The sequence below is a fragment of the Elephas maximus genome, chromosome 7 (assembly GCF_024166365.1).
Source record: "Elephas maximus indicus isolate mEleMax1 chromosome 7, mEleMax1 primary haplotype, whole genome shotgun sequence".
Lineage (NCBI taxonomy): Eukaryota > Metazoa > Chordata > Mammalia > Proboscidea > Elephantidae > Elephas > Elephas maximus.
This window is the reverse complement of record NC_064825.1, coordinates 72,816,061-72,834,009: the sequence shown is the minus strand read 5'-3', so window position 1 is coordinate 72,834,009 and position 17,949 is coordinate 72,816,061. Positions and strand designations below refer to the sequence as shown.

The window sequence follows — 17,949 nt, the reverse complement described above, 5'->3', positions numbered from 1 at the left end:
TTTTCTTACCCAACAAATACCTCTTAGGACTCCCTCCAGGTCATCTGGTATGACTCCAATTCACTCTTCTTAATGGCTGCGTAACATTCCACTATGTGGATAAGCCATCATTTATTCAGCCATTACCCTCTTGATGAGTATTCACTTTGTTGCCAAGTTTTTGTAAATAATGCTATATTAAATGTATCTTTATGTATCCCTGCTTTTATTTCTGTGGGAGAGATTCCAAGGAGTGGAGAGGCTGGGTCAATTTTAATCGGTGTTGCAGATTGCCTTGCAGAAAGACCATAATCTACCAGCAATAAATGAGTGAGCTCTCTCCCTACCTCCCAGCCAGCAATGAGGGTTTTATCTCTTTTTAATGTCTGCCAGTCGGATGAGTATGAGGTACTACTTTAATTTGCTTTTCTCTGACTCCTCTGCTTTTAGTTGGTGATTCTCAGGGTACAAAGCCTGCCTTAGTCAGGATTCTCTAGAGAAACAGAACCACTGAGATATATATAGAGAAAGAGATTTATTTCAAGGAATCAGTTCTTGCAATTGTTGGGGACTGGCAAGTTCAAGGAGCTCCAACGGTGCAGTGGTTAAAGGCTGGCAGTTCAAATCCACCAGCCACTCCTTGGAAACCCTATCTGGCAGTTCTACTCTGCTCTATAGGGTTGCTATGAGTTGGAATCGACTTTACAAAATTTGTAGGTCAGGTACGAGGCTGGAGACTCCTGCAGGCTTGCATCCTAAGCTCCACAGATCAGGAAGAGTGAGGTAAGAGTTCATCAAAATATCTGTTTATAGTCTAGAGACAGACCATATCCTAGGGAAACCACCTTTTTTGCTCTTCAGATCTTTAACTGATTGATTGAATACATTACATCACATTGAATTACATTATGCAAGGAGCCTCCAGCCTGTCACCTGACCTACGAATTTTGGATTTGCCAGACCCCCCACAATCACATGAGCCTATTCCTTGAAGTAAATCAATCTTTCTCTCTCTCTTGCTGGTTCTAAGCCTCTTCACATTTCCTGTCTCAACTGACCCTCACAGCAACCCTGTGATGCCAAGTACCACCCCCTTTTTAGATGAGAAAATATTTTAGATGTGTCTCGTCCAAAGACACCTTGCTAGTGAGTAGAGGAGACAGGATTTGAGCCCAGTCTGCATGACTCCAAGTTTTGTGAATCCTATATGAAACATGATGGTATCCTCAGATCTGTGGAGAGGATTATATATGGGAGATTCCTGCTCTTCCGCACCTCAATTTCAAGTGCAGCCAGAAGGATTCAGAGTAAACCTTGAATAGTTACAAATTCAGGAGGCCTCAGGATTGGGAATCCTTGTAGGCAGGAGATGGTGCCATGTGTTAGAATTCGAGGGTGGGATGTCACAACCCCAGGTCCTTGCTGGGACAGGGTGGGAGGGTTGCACTTACCCACCCTGCCACCCATGTGCCCCACAGAGATATATCTTCTTCAAGACACCAAGGGAGGTGAAGCCCCCTGAGGACCTGCAGGACCTGGGAGTGCGCTTCCTGCAGCCCTTCGTAAACCTGCTGTCCAAGGGCACCTACTGGTGGATGAATGCCTTCATCAAGACTGCCCACAAGAAGCCCATTGACCTCCGAGCCATCGGGAAGCTGCCCATCACCATGAGGGCCCTCACCAACTACCAGCGGCTCTGCGAGGCCTTTGATACCCAGGCGGTCAGTGGGGGCATGGCCACACTGTTTACTTCCAGCCCTCCAGTTTAGAGTCACAGACAGGGACCTCAGAAGGCATCAGGTCAAACCTCTGGTGGGGCAGCTGGGGAAACTGTGAAGCCCAGTGAGGGGAAGAGCCTTGACCAAAGTTACCCAGTGAAACAGGAAAAAGCCCAGAACTAAAGATTCACAAGACAGACACAGCTGGAATGGCTCTTACAGTTTAGGTCATCTCGTCCAACATCCTCATTGTGCAAATGAGGAAACTGAGGCCCTGAGAAGGGAAGTGACTCCCCTCACCCCTCATGCTCTTCCCTTGGGAGCTCAATGACTCTAAAGGTGGGAATTTTCACCAGATTTGGGAGATGAGGATGTTAGTGGCCTGATCCTTACAATATAACCCTATGAGACAGGCCAAGCAGGGATCTCCCCATATCAGTGAGGAGGAAACTGAGGCCCCAAGGAAGGCTGTGACCCTCCAGAGCTGGCACATAGCTGGCAGAACCACTCTCCCAGCTCCCAGTCCAGTGCCCCTTCCACTGTCTGTGCCCTGGATGCCGCTGCCCCTTACCCCTTCATTGCCGAGCTGTTCTCAGCAGGCAGTTCCTGACCAGCTGTGTGACTTTGATCAATCACATCCCCTCAGGCCTCAGTTTCCACATCTGGACCATGTTGGCATTGATAGGGCCCACCCAGCCATGCACTTGTTGATTCCATGATTTCTTTCCGAAGTTAGCCTGTTCATGCAGACATGGCCACTGGGTTTCCCCAGGCAGCAGGGGCCAGGGGCTTCCCAAGAGTGGGCTCTGGGCCACTCTGATCTGGCCATGGGTCTTTCTGGGCAGCGGAAGGACACGCAGAGCACACAGGGTGCCCGGGCCATCTGGCGGGCACTCTGCCATGCCTTCGGGAGACGCCTGATCCTCAGCAGCACTTTCCGCATCTTGGCCGACTTGCTGGGTTTCGCCGGGCCACTGTGCATATTTGGGATCGTGGACCACCTTGGGAAGGAGAATCGGGTCTTCCAGCCCAAGGTAGGATGCCCCAGGTTAGGGCAGAATACCCTCTGGAAGGTTATAACTCATGCATGAGAATGAACTGTGTGTGCAGGAGGCCACTGTGTGTGAAGGGTGGTCACACAGGGGTGGCTTTCACACAGGCACGTAGCCCTCAACAATATCAGCAATACTCCGCAATTCAGAGGATGCCCAGAATCTGGTCAAAAGAAATGCCAGGAGGGGAGCTTTTGCTCCGAGAGGTTTATATTGTCCTACTCCCTGCACCACACTGTCACCACCATAATACCTCTCCCTGTTGTTTAGAAAGCTGCAGGAAATGCATTTGTTTACCCAGTTTCTAGAGCTTCTATGATTTTTTAAATTTATTGGTGTTTGGTTCATGTCACCTTAATAGACTCTAAATAGCTTTTCAGGGATTCTGTCTTCTTCAGCTCTGTATATCCATAGCACTTACATCAGTTAGGATTAAAGTCACTGAGAGTAACAGAAAACTCGGAATAACAGTGACTTGAACAACATAAATATTTGTGTCTCATTCACATAAACCCCAAAGGCATCTTAGTTTCCTAGTGCTGCTGTAACAAATACGCCACGAGCCGATGACTTTAAAGAATAGAGGTTTATTTTCTCATAGTTCAGGAGGCTGGAAGTCTGAATTAAGAGTGTGGCTATAGAAAGAGGTCCTTCTTTGTCTCTTTCAGCTTCTGGTAGCCAGCAATCCTTGGTTCTTTGGCAATCTTCACGTGGCATCTATCTTCTCGTTTGTGTTCAATTGTCTCTGTGTCTATACCAAACCAAACCCATTGCTGTTGAGTGAATTCTGACTCATAGCAAACCTATAGGACAGAGTAGAACCACCCCCATAGGGTTTCCAAGGCTGTAATCCTTACGGAAGCAGACTGCCACATTTTTCTCCCAAGGAGTGGCTGATGGGTTTGCAGCCAAGCACTTAACCACTGCACAATCAGGGCTCCTTCTCTGTGTCTGTACTGCGCTTTATATTGTTCAGAAGTGATTAGGTTTGGGACACACACTACACTGATATGGCTCCGTTAACATAACAAAGAAAACCCTGTTTCCAAATAGGATTACATCCATAGGTATGGGGATCCACATTCCCATACACATATCTTTTTTTGGTGGGGCGGGAGGGGGAGGACATAGATTCAATCCATAACAAAAGTTAAACAGTACAGGGCTGGTTTGGTGGTTTCATGAGCTGGGGCCCAGGTTCCTTCTATCTCGTTTCTCTACAACCTAGCTTTTTACTTTATGGCCCAAGGTGGCTGCTCTAGCTCCAGCGACCAGGTCAACATTTTCAGTTAGTAGGAAGGTAGAAGGAATGCCTACAATCCCATTGGTCAGAATTTTGTTACACGGCTACATTCGGGTGCAGAGGAAGCTGGAAAATACAGCATTTGTTATAGGCAGCCATATGTACGATTAATAATCAAGGGCTTTGTATTCAGGAAAAAAGAAGGAAAGGCATATTAGGAAACAGCTGGCATTCTCTGCCATAGCCCCTTCCTGGCACTTGGCACATAGTAGGGGTAAGAACTGTGTGCTGAATTGGCTTTAGGTAGATAGAGTGAAGTCGAGGCATGTTGAATGAGGCTGAGATGGAATGAAATGGCTGAACTGATCATTAAAATGCCTGGGGAAAGATCCATTTAGTTGAGCCCTAGAGAATCTGTGGATAGTTCCCAGTGGTATAGATACAGGCTGGTATCTGTCCTACGGGGAATTTAATTTTAGGAAAGGAATCTGGCCTCTGGCCTTTGGAAAAAGAAGACTGCTCATGAAGCAACTTGGAACCTTGTAGTTGGTGCTCAGAAAACAGAAGGGCTCAGAAAGCCCCAGGGAATCTCAGAACCTTAGCCCTTGAATTTCTATTCACTACAAAGGCAGGTTTCTGGGGGCTGTCCTGACCCTTCGGGTGTAGTCCTGACCCTTCGGGTGTAGTTGAAAGAAGTAGAGAGAAGTCAAGAGACCTGGCTGTAGCTCCAGCACTGCCACTCATTTGCTGTGTGACCTTGGACAAGTCACTTCACCTCTCTGGGCTTCAATGTCTGCCACTGAGAGGTGAGAATGGACTAGACACAAGGTTCTGCAGAGGGCGTCTTGGAGCCTGCTGTAGGGGTAGAAGGGGTAGAGGAGAGGCAGATCTCCACGGGTAGGGCTTTTTCTCCGCAAACTTCAAAGCCGTCCTAGTTTTATTAATTTGTTAAACTTTCACATTAAACCTTCTTTTTTAAAAAGTGTTCCACAGCTTAAAAACATTACAAGTCAATGGACTAGATGATATCCAATGGTCTTTCCAGCTCTAAAGTTGCTACAAACTGAAATATGTTAGACAAAAAGACAGAAAATCTCTCTGGGGGGTTATTTTCCTTTACTTGAGGCAGTTACATCTACACATGGAGGAAGGTCTTTATTCTTTCCTTTGTTTCTTTGCTGCTGCTTAGGTTTAGATGGTCACAAAATGGAAAATTTGTCACTCCTAGTAAGACTCGGAGTTTTATTTTCCAGCTTGGACATCATTATAACCTTCTAACCACAAACAGGCAGTCTAAAAACAATTCAGAGAATTAGCAATTATGGATCTTAATAATTTATGCCACCCCCTTGGGTAATGTTATTCATCTCATGGGCTCTAAAACCGCAGACAGTAGTTAATCCTTAGGAGGTTTATATTAATTTTTCTGTGGATATAATTAATCATCTGAGCACCTCTGGTCAGGAATATGAGACGCTCCACATCTGTTTGATTTAGTCAGCAAATGTTTATTGAACTCTATTTCGTGCCAGACCTGGGTTGGGCCTTGAGAATAAAGAGGCAATGATTATGACAAGGACTATTAACAATACTGACAACCACTTACTGACTTTTTAATATCTACCTGGATGTGTACAGTAGCTTGCTTGTATTACCTCATTTAATCCCTGAAACAACTGTTTCAAGTTTTTTTTTTTAACAACTTTATTGAGATGTACTATACAATTCATGAGGTAGATATACTCTTCCCCATTTTACAGGTAAGGAACTTGAGACTCAAGAGGTTAAGTAACTTTCCCCAGGGTCTCTCAGCTAGTTAGTGACAAAGTCAGGATTTGAACTCAAGTGTCTTTCACTCCATAACATGGGTTTTACAAGCATGATGTTAAATTGACTCATTATTATTATCGCTCCATCACCTTTGGGTCCAAGGATTGTGAAATCCCATGGGAGAAGGAGAAATGGAAATAAAATATTTTAATGTGATGTGTTAAATACTACTATTAGGAGGTATACACACACACACACACACACACACACACACACAGGGAACTGGGAGAAGATGGAATGACTAACTCAGCCAGTGATCATAGAAGGCTTCAAAGAGGAGAGGGTATTTAAATTGGGCCTTGATGGATGCGTAGGAGTTGGCCAGACTGAGACGCAAAGGTTTCTTGTTCAATCAAAAATGTAAGAACTCTTTTTGCTTATTTAGACTGATGGCATTTGAGGTCTTCTCTGGATTTTGAGCCTCTGAACTTTACTTGGCGTAAAAAGAGAGGGCAGAAAAATATTCCATGCTTATGGGTTGGATGACTTAACATTGTGAAAATGTCATTACTACGAAAAGCAATCTGTAGATATAATGCAATCCTGATCCAAATCCCAATGACATTCTTTAATGAAATGAAAATACTAATCTCAAACTACATATGGAAAGGAAGGAGGCCCTGAATAGCTAAAGCAGTATTAAAGAAGAACAAAGAAGGAGGCCTGACACTTCCCAATCTCATAATTTACTGTACAGCAATGGTAATCAAAACAGCCTGGTACTAGTTTAATGACAGACGCATAGACCAATGGAATAGAATTAAGAACCCAGAAGTAAATCCATCCATCTACAGGCAGCTGATCTTCAACAAAGGGTCGAAGTCCATTCTGTGGGGTAAGAAACCACCTCTTTTAACAAATGGTGCTAGTAAAACTAGATATCCCTGTGTAGAAAAATGAGACAGAATCCATACTTCACACCATATACAAAAACTAACTCAAAATGTATCAAAAGACCTAAATGTTAAAGCTAAGACTATAAAGTTCCTGGAGGATAACATAGGGTCAAAACTAAAAAAATTAGGTCAAAACTAGGGGACCTAATTTTCAGCATAAATAGCCTAATCGAACAAAACTAAAAATGCATGAATGATAGAAGCAAATTAGATAACTGGGATCTCCTAAAAATTAAATACTTATGCTCCTCAAAAAACTTTACGAAGAGTAAAAAGAGAACCTACAGACAGGTGAAAAATCTTTGGCAATGACATACCTGGTAAGGGGCTAATCTCTAAAATATATAGAAAACTTCAACAACTCGACAACAAAAGGACAAGCAATCCAATAAAAAAAAAAAAAATGGCAAAGGACATGAACAGACACTTCACCAAAGAGGACATTCAGGCAGGCAACAAATACATAAAAAGATATTCATGATCATTAGCCATTAGAGAGATGCAAATCAAAACTACAGTGAGATACCATCTTACCCCTGAAAAAATAGCAATGATAAAAAAACAGAGAACACAAAATGTTGGCGAGGTTGTCGGGGGGACTGGAACTCATACATTGATGGAGGGATTGTAAAACGGTACAACCACTAGGGAAAACAGTATGGCATGTCATCAAAAAGTTAGAAATAGAAATAACTTACGATCTAGCAATCCCACTCCTGGGTGTATATCCTAGAGATACAAGAACAGTGACATGAACAGACATATGCACACCTAGGTTCATGGCAGTATTATTCACAATAGCAAAAAGATGGAAACAACCTAAGTGCCCATCAACAGATGAATGGATGGATAAACAAATTGTGGTACATACATACAATGGAATACTATACAGCTAAAAAGAATAATGAGGAGTCCATGAAACATCTTATAACATGGATGAATATGGAGGACATTATGCTGAGTGAAATAAGTCTATCGCAAAAAGACAAATATTGTATCATCCCATTATTATAAAAAGTCAAGAACAGATATAAACAAAGCGAAGTTCTTTGATGTTTACCAGGGATGGGAGGGAGAGAGAAGGGCAATTACAATTACATTCAAGATAGTAGACACTTGTCACTTTTGGTGATGGGGACCAAATCAAAACCAAACCCATTGCTGTCGAGTCAATTCCGACTCATAGCGACCCTATAGAACAGAGTAGAATTGCCCCAGAGAGTTTCCAAGGAGCCCCTGGTGGATTTGAACTGCTGACGTTTTGGTTAGCAGCCATAGTACTCAACCACTACACCACCAGGGTGATGGGAAAGGCAATCCCAAGTATGGGTGAAGTCAGCACAACCTGACCAAGGTAAATAAAGACAATAAGAAGTACATGATAAACAGAGACAGTTTTGGGAAAAACATATACAATTTTGCAACAACAGTAAAAACAACCAAAAAATATGTATGTGGTTACATAGGTGGATATGGATGCGTATATGTGTCTAGAAGGCGTATGCAAGTAAATGCACGTGCATGTACAGGTGTATCTGTAGGCATGTAATACTGTATATATATCCACATACGTAACAAACCACATAGGAAGCCAGCTACAGAGCCTTCCTAGACGTATCCAAACAACTTGTGGAATTGGTTTACAGGTTTAAAAGGCCTGGGACCATAGCCTTGGGGGAGAGCTTGGTTGACATAACATAGTTCACAAAGATAACGTTCTATATCCTAGTTTGGTGAGTAGCATCTGGGGTCTCAAAAGCTTGCGAGCGGCCATCTAAGATACAACTACTGGTCCCTACTCATATGGAGCAAAAGAGAATGAAGGAAATGAAAGGCTCAAAAAAGAAACTAGCCCACAGGACTAATAACCCACACTGACTACAACCTCTTCTAGACTGAGACCAGAAGAACTAGATGGTGTCCTGCTACCACTACCAACTCTTCTCACCAGGGACACAATAGAAGGTCCCAGTTAGAATAGGAGAAAAATATAGAACAAAACTCAAATTCCTAAAAACGGCCAGACCTACTGGACTGGTAAGAGACTAGAAGAACCCCAAGACTATTGCCCTAAGATACGCTTTGAACTTGGAATTGGAGCTATTTCTACAGCTCACCTTTCAGCCAAATAATATATTGGCTGATAAAATAAACAATACCACCAGTGAGTAATGTGCTTCCTTAAACAATTAACTGTATAAAACCAAATGGTCAACACTTACCCAAAATCAAAGATGAGAAGGCGAGCAGGGAGGGGAAGCTAGATCAATGGAAACAGAACAAACAGAATGGAAATAATGAGAATGCTGACACATTGTAAAAATTGCAACCAATGGCACAGAACAATTTGTATAAAAATTGTTAAAGGAGAGCCTAATTTGCTTTGTAAACTTTCACCTAAAACACAATAAAATATTATTTTTAAAAAACTAGAGGCGAATCTATGAGTCAGAATCAACTCGATGGCAGTGGGTTTGGTTTGGTTTTGGTTTAGAGGAGAATCTAGACAGCAACAGAAAGGAACTATTAGCCACATTTTCTTTAGGCACAACAGTCTATAAGTTTTAGCAGTTTCCTAGTGAGGAGAATTGAAAGTAAATATTTTAAATTATTTGTAAACAAACAAACAAAACAGCAAGAGGGACTGCTAACCTTGTTCAGAGAGTGTCACTTTCAGCTTTGCTCTGACCATAGGAGACCCCAGCATACCCTTCCCTGGCAACCCCACAGTGACAGGGAGCCATTTGTTAATATTTTGGGGAAGTGACCCAGCCAGAGCCCTTAGCAGCTTGTCTACACCATTGTTTTCTTCCTGCATTTCCCAAACTTGTGGGATTCTCCTAAGAGAGAGTTTGGAGGCGGGATGTACCAAAGAGGTGGTGAGAACAACACTTAGAACTTTAACTCATCTGAATGTTAGCTTTGCCTTGGTTTATACATAACCCCTGAGATTTCCTGTCCCTCATAGGAATGCTCTGGTCCCAGTTACTTGTCGGCACATAAATCTCTAAGCCAGATGGCCCTGCCTCAGTGGCAGCAGGCCTTATCAGATTTAATATTTGTTCCCTGTAGCCCAAATACAATCAGCAAATTACAGACATAGAAATGAGAGCTGAAAATAAATATAGTCTCCAGTGTCATATCCCTGGAGTTGCCAGGGATATGGTGTTATTCTCATTTGGGCTTCTAGACGCAGAAAAGGGGGAAAAGGAGTCGTTTATTGAGGTCGTCTGGCTCTAACTCAGAGAGATAGGTGCCATTCTGGTCTTCATGAACTGACAGAAGAAGGGATCTCTCTCGCCACATGTTGCAGTGTTTAACAGCTGTCTTGGTGAGGAAGCCAAGCTCTCTGCCCAGCCTGAGTCCATCCTGCTGCAGTCTGCAAAGCCAGGCACCCATTGTTTACATCATTATCAGTGGTTGACCAGTCCTCTCTGCCCTTTACAGGACACTCAGAGTTGGCAAGAAATACACTGCCCTTGGCATTTGCAAGGACAAATATATTTTATTTCTTTAACTGCTGCAAGTGTCAGGGGCTGTCAGATACTTAATGCTTCTGCCTTCTTCCACTCCTCATGGAAAGCTGGGTCCAGGCTGACCATGGCCCGTGATCTGGCCTGGAGGGCAAGAGAATTGGATTCACAAAGACCTGCTAGCTCCTGAAACCTGCCAGCACTACTCTAGGCTGTCAGCTGAGCGAGCCAGAAAAAGAAAAAACAGTCTGGGTTTGACCTACGGGCCAAAGCTTCTAACACACCTCTAAACCTCAGTGGGGAAATGTGTGTAGGTTTGTATTTTGTTTCTGAATCAGTTCTCCTGAAAGCTGCTTATGAATCTGCGTGCGTGTCCTTGTGTCTGTCCCTGTGTCTGTCAGGGTGCCTTTTTCTGTGCATGTCTGCTAGTGTGTCCATATTTATGTCTATCACTGTGAGCGACTTTGTGAACTTATACGGACTGGTGCTTCTTTGACTTAGTTATGTCGGTACTTGTGTTGATTTCTTCATGAAAATACCTATGTAGCTGCTATGGACTGGAGGACTCCCCTTCACCTCACTAACTTCTTCTCAGCTATCAAGACTTGACTCAAATGTCACCTCTTCCAGGAAGCCTTCTCTGGTTGGGTTATATGTCGTTCCTCCATGTTCCCTGACGACCTATGCTTCAGCCAACAAAACACTCCTTGTCTCCTTCCCCAGCTTGACCTTGAGCCCCCTAAAACAGGAACTGCATCATCTGGCCTCTGTGTGCCCAGTACCAGGCTCTGTGCCTGACATCCAGGAGGCACATGGGAAATGAATTTTTAATGAATAGTGCAGAAGTTACTATATATTGAGTGCCTATACGCTCTGTTTTTGTTTTTTACCTGCATTGTTACAGTGAATCCTCACAACAACTCCCTGAAATAGAGACCCTTAATAGCCTGATTTAGGTTGAGGATGAGGGCTTGGAAACAGGAAACTGAAGCTCAGATAGGTTGAGGGTGAGGGCTGGAAAAATCAACCGATTGCTTATGTTGTTTATTCTACAGGTAGTGTTTGTTAAGTGCCCTTGTCAATATTTGTACATTTTTAAAAAGCAACAATTTCTCTTTATACAGCTCTAAAGACAAAGCCTTAACAGCACCCCCCGTGCCCTTCCCCACACCCCCCCCCCGGGGTCAGAAACTATATTTCTTCGGATCAAGAATTTTGTGACTTATTAAAACTCTCCCTACAACTATGAGTCATTAGGCCATTACAGGGTTTCTCTTGAGAGAGACAGCTTAGAAGGAATGGAACCTGGGATAACCAAATTTTGATTAAGAAGTGGATACTAGACTAGCCAAGAGCCCTGGGGTGCGATCTAAGGAAGGCAGACCCTGGGGGAGCCCAGCAAGGAGAGAAGGGCCTGGGGAATCCAGGAATGAGCGTGAGGACACTGGCCACTGCCAATAACCTGAAGGCACCACAGCAGGAGATAACACATCAAGGACTTACAATTTGACGTAAAGAGAATTTGTCGCTTTGTTTAAAATGTACAAATACTGACAAGTATATTTAATAAATAAATACCATATAGTATTTTGTTTGACCAGAACAAGGGGATACTGCATCCTTTAAAGTCAAGAAAGGAGTGTGTCAGGATTGTATCCTTTCACCATACTCATTCAATCTCTACGCTGAGCAAATAATCCAAGAAGCTGGACTATATGAAGACCAACGCGGCATCAGCATCGGAGGAAGACTCATTAATAACCTGTGACAGGCAGATACACGACCTTTCTTGCTGAAAGTGGGGAAGGACTTGAAGCACCTACTGATGAAAATCAAAGACCACAGCCTTGAGTATGGATTGCACTGCAACATGAAAAAAAAATAATAAATCCTCACAACTGGACCAATAAACAACATCATGATAAACAAAGATTGAAGTTGTCAAAGATTTCATTTTACTTGGATCATAATCAGCGCCCATGGAAGAAGCAGTCAAGAAATCAAACAACACAACTGGATTGGGCAAATCTGCTGCAAAAGACCTCTTCAAAGTATTGAAAAGAAAAGATGTCACTTTGAGGACTAAGGTGTGCCTGACCCAAGCCTTGGTATTTTCAATCACCTTATATGCGGAATCTTGCATGTACCCCTCAGTGGTCTCCCTAAGTCAGCTTCCTGCTGTCCCTAAAAGGAGAAGACCCCAATCCTAGAGAGCAAAGGAGAGACAGTTGTAAGCTGGACCAGACAGTCCAGGGAGCAATGAGACCTGGTTTATGGGGTCCCCATTAGACCAAGGGGTGAGGTCTTTTCCACCATCAGGAAGCCCTGCATCTAAGACCCAGGAACTTCTGACTCTAGAGAAAGGTCTCCCCTCAGCCCGCTCCTGGACGTGCCCCCCGGCTCCTGCTCATCACTAGTTCCAGTTCCCTTCACTCTTTACCCTGCAGCAGCTCCCACACCCTTCCAAATAGCTTGCAGAGTTCAGAGCAGAGTCTTTGAAAGGGAGAGTTCTGCCTTCATGGAAACATTGATGTGACACCGCTGATGAGCAGTGGACTTAGTCAAGGTCAAAGTTGTGCTGGGAGCTGTTGATGCTGAATCTGGAAACAGAAGCACTGTTGTTCTCTGGTATCTTTAGCAACAAAGTCAGAACGTTTGTTTTTCTCCATTGCTTATCATCTGAGATCTTGCTGGGAGTGCAGTAACGGAACCTTAAATTTAAGAGGAAGTTCTGAGAGCCCACCAGGCTGGGGGCCTTGGGTCTGAAATCTGTCCAGTCTATTTTAAGTGCGAGTTTACAACCCTCTTGCGGGAACACTGCAGTGCTGCGTTTCCACTGGTCTTTTCTACCTAGACATCACTACAGAGCAGATTGTCAGCAAGTATGGGACAAGACCTCTGCTAATTCTGTTTTTATGGCAGAAAAATAGAGAACACACATTGTGGGATTTATTCTAGGAGTTGTGGCTGTTCCACGGTTCATTCTGTTTATTCTTGTTCCATTCAGAGTGAGTGCCCCTCGGCCTGGTGGCCACAAAGCAGGAACTCATATTTATGGGGCTTCACGTTAGAAATGGGCCCCATTCTGTCCCCCTAAGTGAACGAGGAAGAGGCTATAGGCAACCCTCCCTGAAGTTAGAGAAATGTTTAGTTGGATTTATCAACCTGGTTTCCCACTCATAAACAATTGCACTGGGCTTTCCAAGTATGAAGGGTCCTTTAATAACCATGACCATATGGCACAGTATTATGTACTAATAATGGTTGTCATTTTGCTGGCCATAACAGCCACCTCTGAATTTCTCTTTCCAACAGACACAATTTCTCGGGGTTTACTTTGTCTCATCCCAAGAGTTCCTTGCTAATGCCTACGTCTTAGCTGTGCTTTTGTTCCTCGCTCTCCTGCTGCAAAGGACATTTCTGCAAGCTTCCTACTATGTCGCCATTGAAACTGGAATTAACTTGAGAGGAGCAATACAGGTACTTAGATGATTATTTTTTCATGTCACAGTAAGAACCTCATTATTCATCCCCATGGACACTCAAGAAAAATTCTGCTGTGAATTTATTTTTTTGTTGCCCTTTAATTAACAGTGTTTTGAAACACTAACCATTGACAGGGCAGTGTGCAATGGAGGAAAGCGCGTTGGACTGGGCTCTGTAATGCAGTTCTAGTCCTGGTTCTGTAACGTAGTAGCCATGTGACTTTGGGCAAGACACTTCCTTTCTTTGGGCCTCCCTCTTCTCCTTTGTAAAATGGGAGCCTAGGACTAGATCTGAGATATTGACTACCCAGCCCTTGTTCTTCAGCCGTGAATGTGGCAGACATCACTAATCCATCACAGCACTGTCTCGTGCTTAGTGCAGATGCAGCCTAAGAATCCTTCTCCAGATGGTGTTTTGGGTTCTCCTACCAAGCAGTTTTCTTTGGATTAAAAAAAAAAAACAGAAAGAAAACTTTTGACATATTAGGACTAGATAGCTTCTTAGATCTATTTGAGCTCTTAAATCTTGGGTCACTAATGAGAGAGGACTTATCTATTCTGAAAGTTCACGTAGGCCTAGGCTTTTCCTCCTACCTTCTTCTGTGGCTTTCTTTTTGAGTAGGTTGGAAGGATGGCCAGGGTCGAGGAAGATTTAAGGCCTCTTTGGGGACATTAGAGTTATCCAAGCATCAGTGTTTTCATTAGAATTTTGGTTCAGTTGTTGCAATAGAGAGACCCACTATGACAGCAATAATAGGGTAGACATTCGTTTATTTTTCACATAGTCAGGGTTGGCAGTCTGGGATAGTATGGCAGCTACACAATCATCCGAGACATGAGTTCCTTCTATAATGTTTCTCTGCCAACCTCACTTTTGGGTAACTTTTGTCTCATGGTCCAAGATAGCTATTGAAACGCCCACTATCACATCTACGTTTTTAAATCAGCAAGAAAAAAGAAGGGACAGGAGGGGGGAATGCCTCTTCCCTTTAAGCCCATAACACAGAAGTTGTACATATCATTTCCTCTCCCATTCCATTGATGAGAAATTGGCCACACGGCTATACCTACAGAGGCTAGAAAGTATGTTCTTTATTTTTGATGGCCATGTATGCCCTGCTAAAATTTCTCTTTGCGAAAGAAAAAGAATGGGTTTTGGAGGACAACTAGCAGACCAGCAATTCTCAGGTGATCAGCAGCATGATTTTACAGCTAAATCCCAAAGATACTTCCTTATTCAGAAATGTTCCTCAGAATCATTAACATTGACGGGTCCTGCGGGAAGCATAATCAGAGGCTTTACAGCAAAGGGTCTAAGAGGAGAAGGGTATAACCTGGGCTGGGTAGGGTGTCATGGTCCAAACTCTGCTGTACACCATGTGAATGGTGCCCGTGGAGTTGTGTAGTGTACAACCTGTGCAGTGTAGGTGACAACCCTGCCCACTCCCAGTGTTTTTCACTATGAAAGCAGGGTCGTTTACTTAGGGATGTCACATGTGAGAATGGTGGGAAGAGCCCAGGAAAATCTAAGACCCTGTAAGAATCACAGGGCTCAGAGCCAGGAGGAATCAAACATTGCTCAGTTCACAAAACCTCTCTGAAAATCCCAGCCTCTGCTCAGGCTCCTTCAGCAGGCTCACACTGCCACAAACAGCAGCAGTTTTTGTGGTGAGAAAGTTCTGTAATTGAATTTACTCCCTATTTGTATATCATAAATCACATATCAGCCTAGTATTTTCCAATTATGCTAAAAGAGCCAAGAATGGTTTTTTAAATGTATTAGCGTGTAATTGTTTTTATTAAACTGTCTGAATTTTTTTGCATTAATAAAAAAAGAAATTTTTTATTAATAAGAGAGATTAATTCATATGCCACAAAAAGGAAATGTGGACATTAATTATGAAAACAAATTAGAGAGGAAAAAAACCTTCCTTTCAGAGATTTATAGAAAATTATAGATAAGGATCTGTGTCTTCATGAATTCCAAAACAACCATGTTTCTTGTGTGAAAAGTTATTAAGCAGAGAGAGTTCTTGCATTATGTATATATTATTTTTATGCTATCATTACATACGTTTAATATATAAAATGCAGGAACTGTGCCTGGGTGGTACAAATGGTTTGCACTGGATTACTAACCAAAAGGTTGGTGGTTTGAATCTACCCAGTGGCACCTTGGAGGGAAGACCTGGAAATCTACTGCATAAAGATTACAGCCAAGAAAACCCTATGGAGAGCAGTTCTACTCTGTAATATATGGGGTTGCCGGGAGTAGTAATCAATTCAAATGCAGCAGGTTTAGTTTATATAATATATTGTTGTCGTGTGCCATCAAGTTGATTCTGACTCATACAACCCTATAGGACAGAGAAGACCTACCCCACAGGGTTTCCTAGGCTGTATCTTTATGGGAACAGATCGCCAGATCTTTTCTTCTGCAGAGCAGCTGGTGGGTTCAAACTGCTGACCTTTCGGTAGCAGCTGAGTGCTTTAACCATTGTGCTACCATGGCTCCTTATACACTACATTATAAATATATGCACACTTGACTGATAGTAGTATATTTCAAAAATGTAAATAATATATGCTATATATTATTTACATTTTTGAAATATACTAGCTATTAGTCAATTGTGCATTTCTGTGTGTTCTTTACTTAATAATGCTTCATTTGAGAACTCTGTGTCCCTGAAACTAGGTGGTTATTCTTTGAAGCATGATTTCACATAACCCAGAATTTGCATTACCAAAAAAAAAAAAGTTGTCATCGAATCCGACTCATAGCAACCCTGTAGGACAGACTATGGGACAGAGTAGAACTGCCCTATAGTTTCCAAGGAGCAGCTGGTGGATTCTAACTGCTGACCTTTTGGTTAGCAGCCAAGCTCTTAACCACTGCACACCAGGGCTCCAGAATTTGCATTGATTTGTAAAAAAAAATCATTCCCGTTATTTTAAACCTTTCCCTTGGTACATATATGCTCACAAAAGGGCACAGAGTAGATTTATGCTTTAAGCAAACCTGACACAAAAAAGCCTCGGTTTATACAATAGATGAATTAGGAGCTGAGGACCTGCCTTACAACAAAATGCACAATAGAATTTCATTCAAGAGTGCGCAGCCTGAAAACTGCAATTATTTTTCCTGGAGGCACGGTCACTGCACAGAGAGCTTTTAGGTTCAGACCTCACCGGGGAGTCATTACATGGCTGGTCTCTGTCCACACCATGGAGGCAGAGCAAGGTCCTCGGGGGTGGCTGGACCTCAAGGACAGCACCGATGGACACTGACATTGTCATGTCTTGCATCAGACCTTCCCAGGCTCAATTAAGCCAGGCCTTGGCCCCAGGGTGTGCCCCCTCCCCTATGGGAGATGGCCACATTGAAGCAGAGCCTGCCTGCTTCACCATTTTTATGGCTCTGAAGCCTGTACTCCACTGGCCTGTGGTAAATCAAGAATACAATTGGACATAAAGATCTGCTTTTAAGATTTAAGAGCTAATTAAGTCCTGTCCCTGAGGGAAAGGCCTCGCTTGCCTTGGAAGCAGTTTTCTAAGAAAGTAGCAAGTTCTGACGAGGATTCCTCATTGGGATGCTGCCTCCTAGATTTACCTGTTTTGTAATCGAAGCCCTTTACCTTCTGAGCCTTAGTTTACCTCATTTGTAAAATTGTAACAAGAATACAGTGCCCACTTACATGGCTGCTCTGAGGGCTCCGTGAACGTCTGAGACTCCCATGGCACGCTGTAGACATATGGCATCTGGAGTGGCAGTTACAAGGATGGTGATGCATGTGACACACTCTGCTCTCATTTCTAGACCAAGATTTACAATAAAATTATGCACCTGTCCACCTCCAACTTGTCCATGGGGGAAATGACTGCTGGGCAGATCTGTAACCTGGTTGCCATCGACACCAACCAGCTCATGTGGTTTTTCTTCTTGTGCCCAAACCTCTGGGCTATGCCAGTACAGGTAAGGGATACGGTAGGCGGGGGGTGGGGGGGGCACACAAAACCAGAATCTGATTGTCCATGTCCAATGACTGGGAGCCTACCATCTTCCAGTCCTTCTTTTCAGGCTTCAGACTTGTAGACAGTCCTGACTTAGTTGAACCTAAACCTGTTTGCCTGTACCTTCTACTCCCTTGGGGTACCTTGGGATCTCCATGGGGTGTACCCCTGCATCCTTATACTGCCCCAGGCTCTGCAAGTGGTCTGGGTATCTCTCTTGATGATCAGAGAAGTCAGTCTCATTGAGACTTTCAAAGTG

At 43.3% G+C, this 17,949-nt stretch overlaps 1 protein-coding gene across 7 annotated transcripts in view; it reads left to right on the top strand.

Moving 5' to 3' along the window:
• Positions 1-17,949, top strand: part of ABCC8 (ATP binding cassette subfamily C member 8) — an 89,294-nt gene that overhangs the window by 14,820 nt on the left and 56,525 nt on the right. For 6 of the 7 annotated variants that reach the window (XM_049890578.1, XM_049890577.1, XM_049890576.1 and 3 more), the window contains exons 5-8: positions 1,458-1,700; positions 2,543-2,731; positions 13,507-13,671; positions 17,497-17,652. In XM_049890578.1, coding sequence (XP_049746535.1) covers positions 1,458-1,700; positions 2,543-2,731; positions 13,507-13,671; positions 17,497-17,652 — 753 coding nt within the window. The remainder of the gene's footprint in view (positions 1-1,457; positions 1,701-2,542; positions 2,732-13,506; positions 13,672-17,496; positions 17,653-17,949) is intronic. The other variant, XM_049890579.1, reaches the window with a different exon arrangement.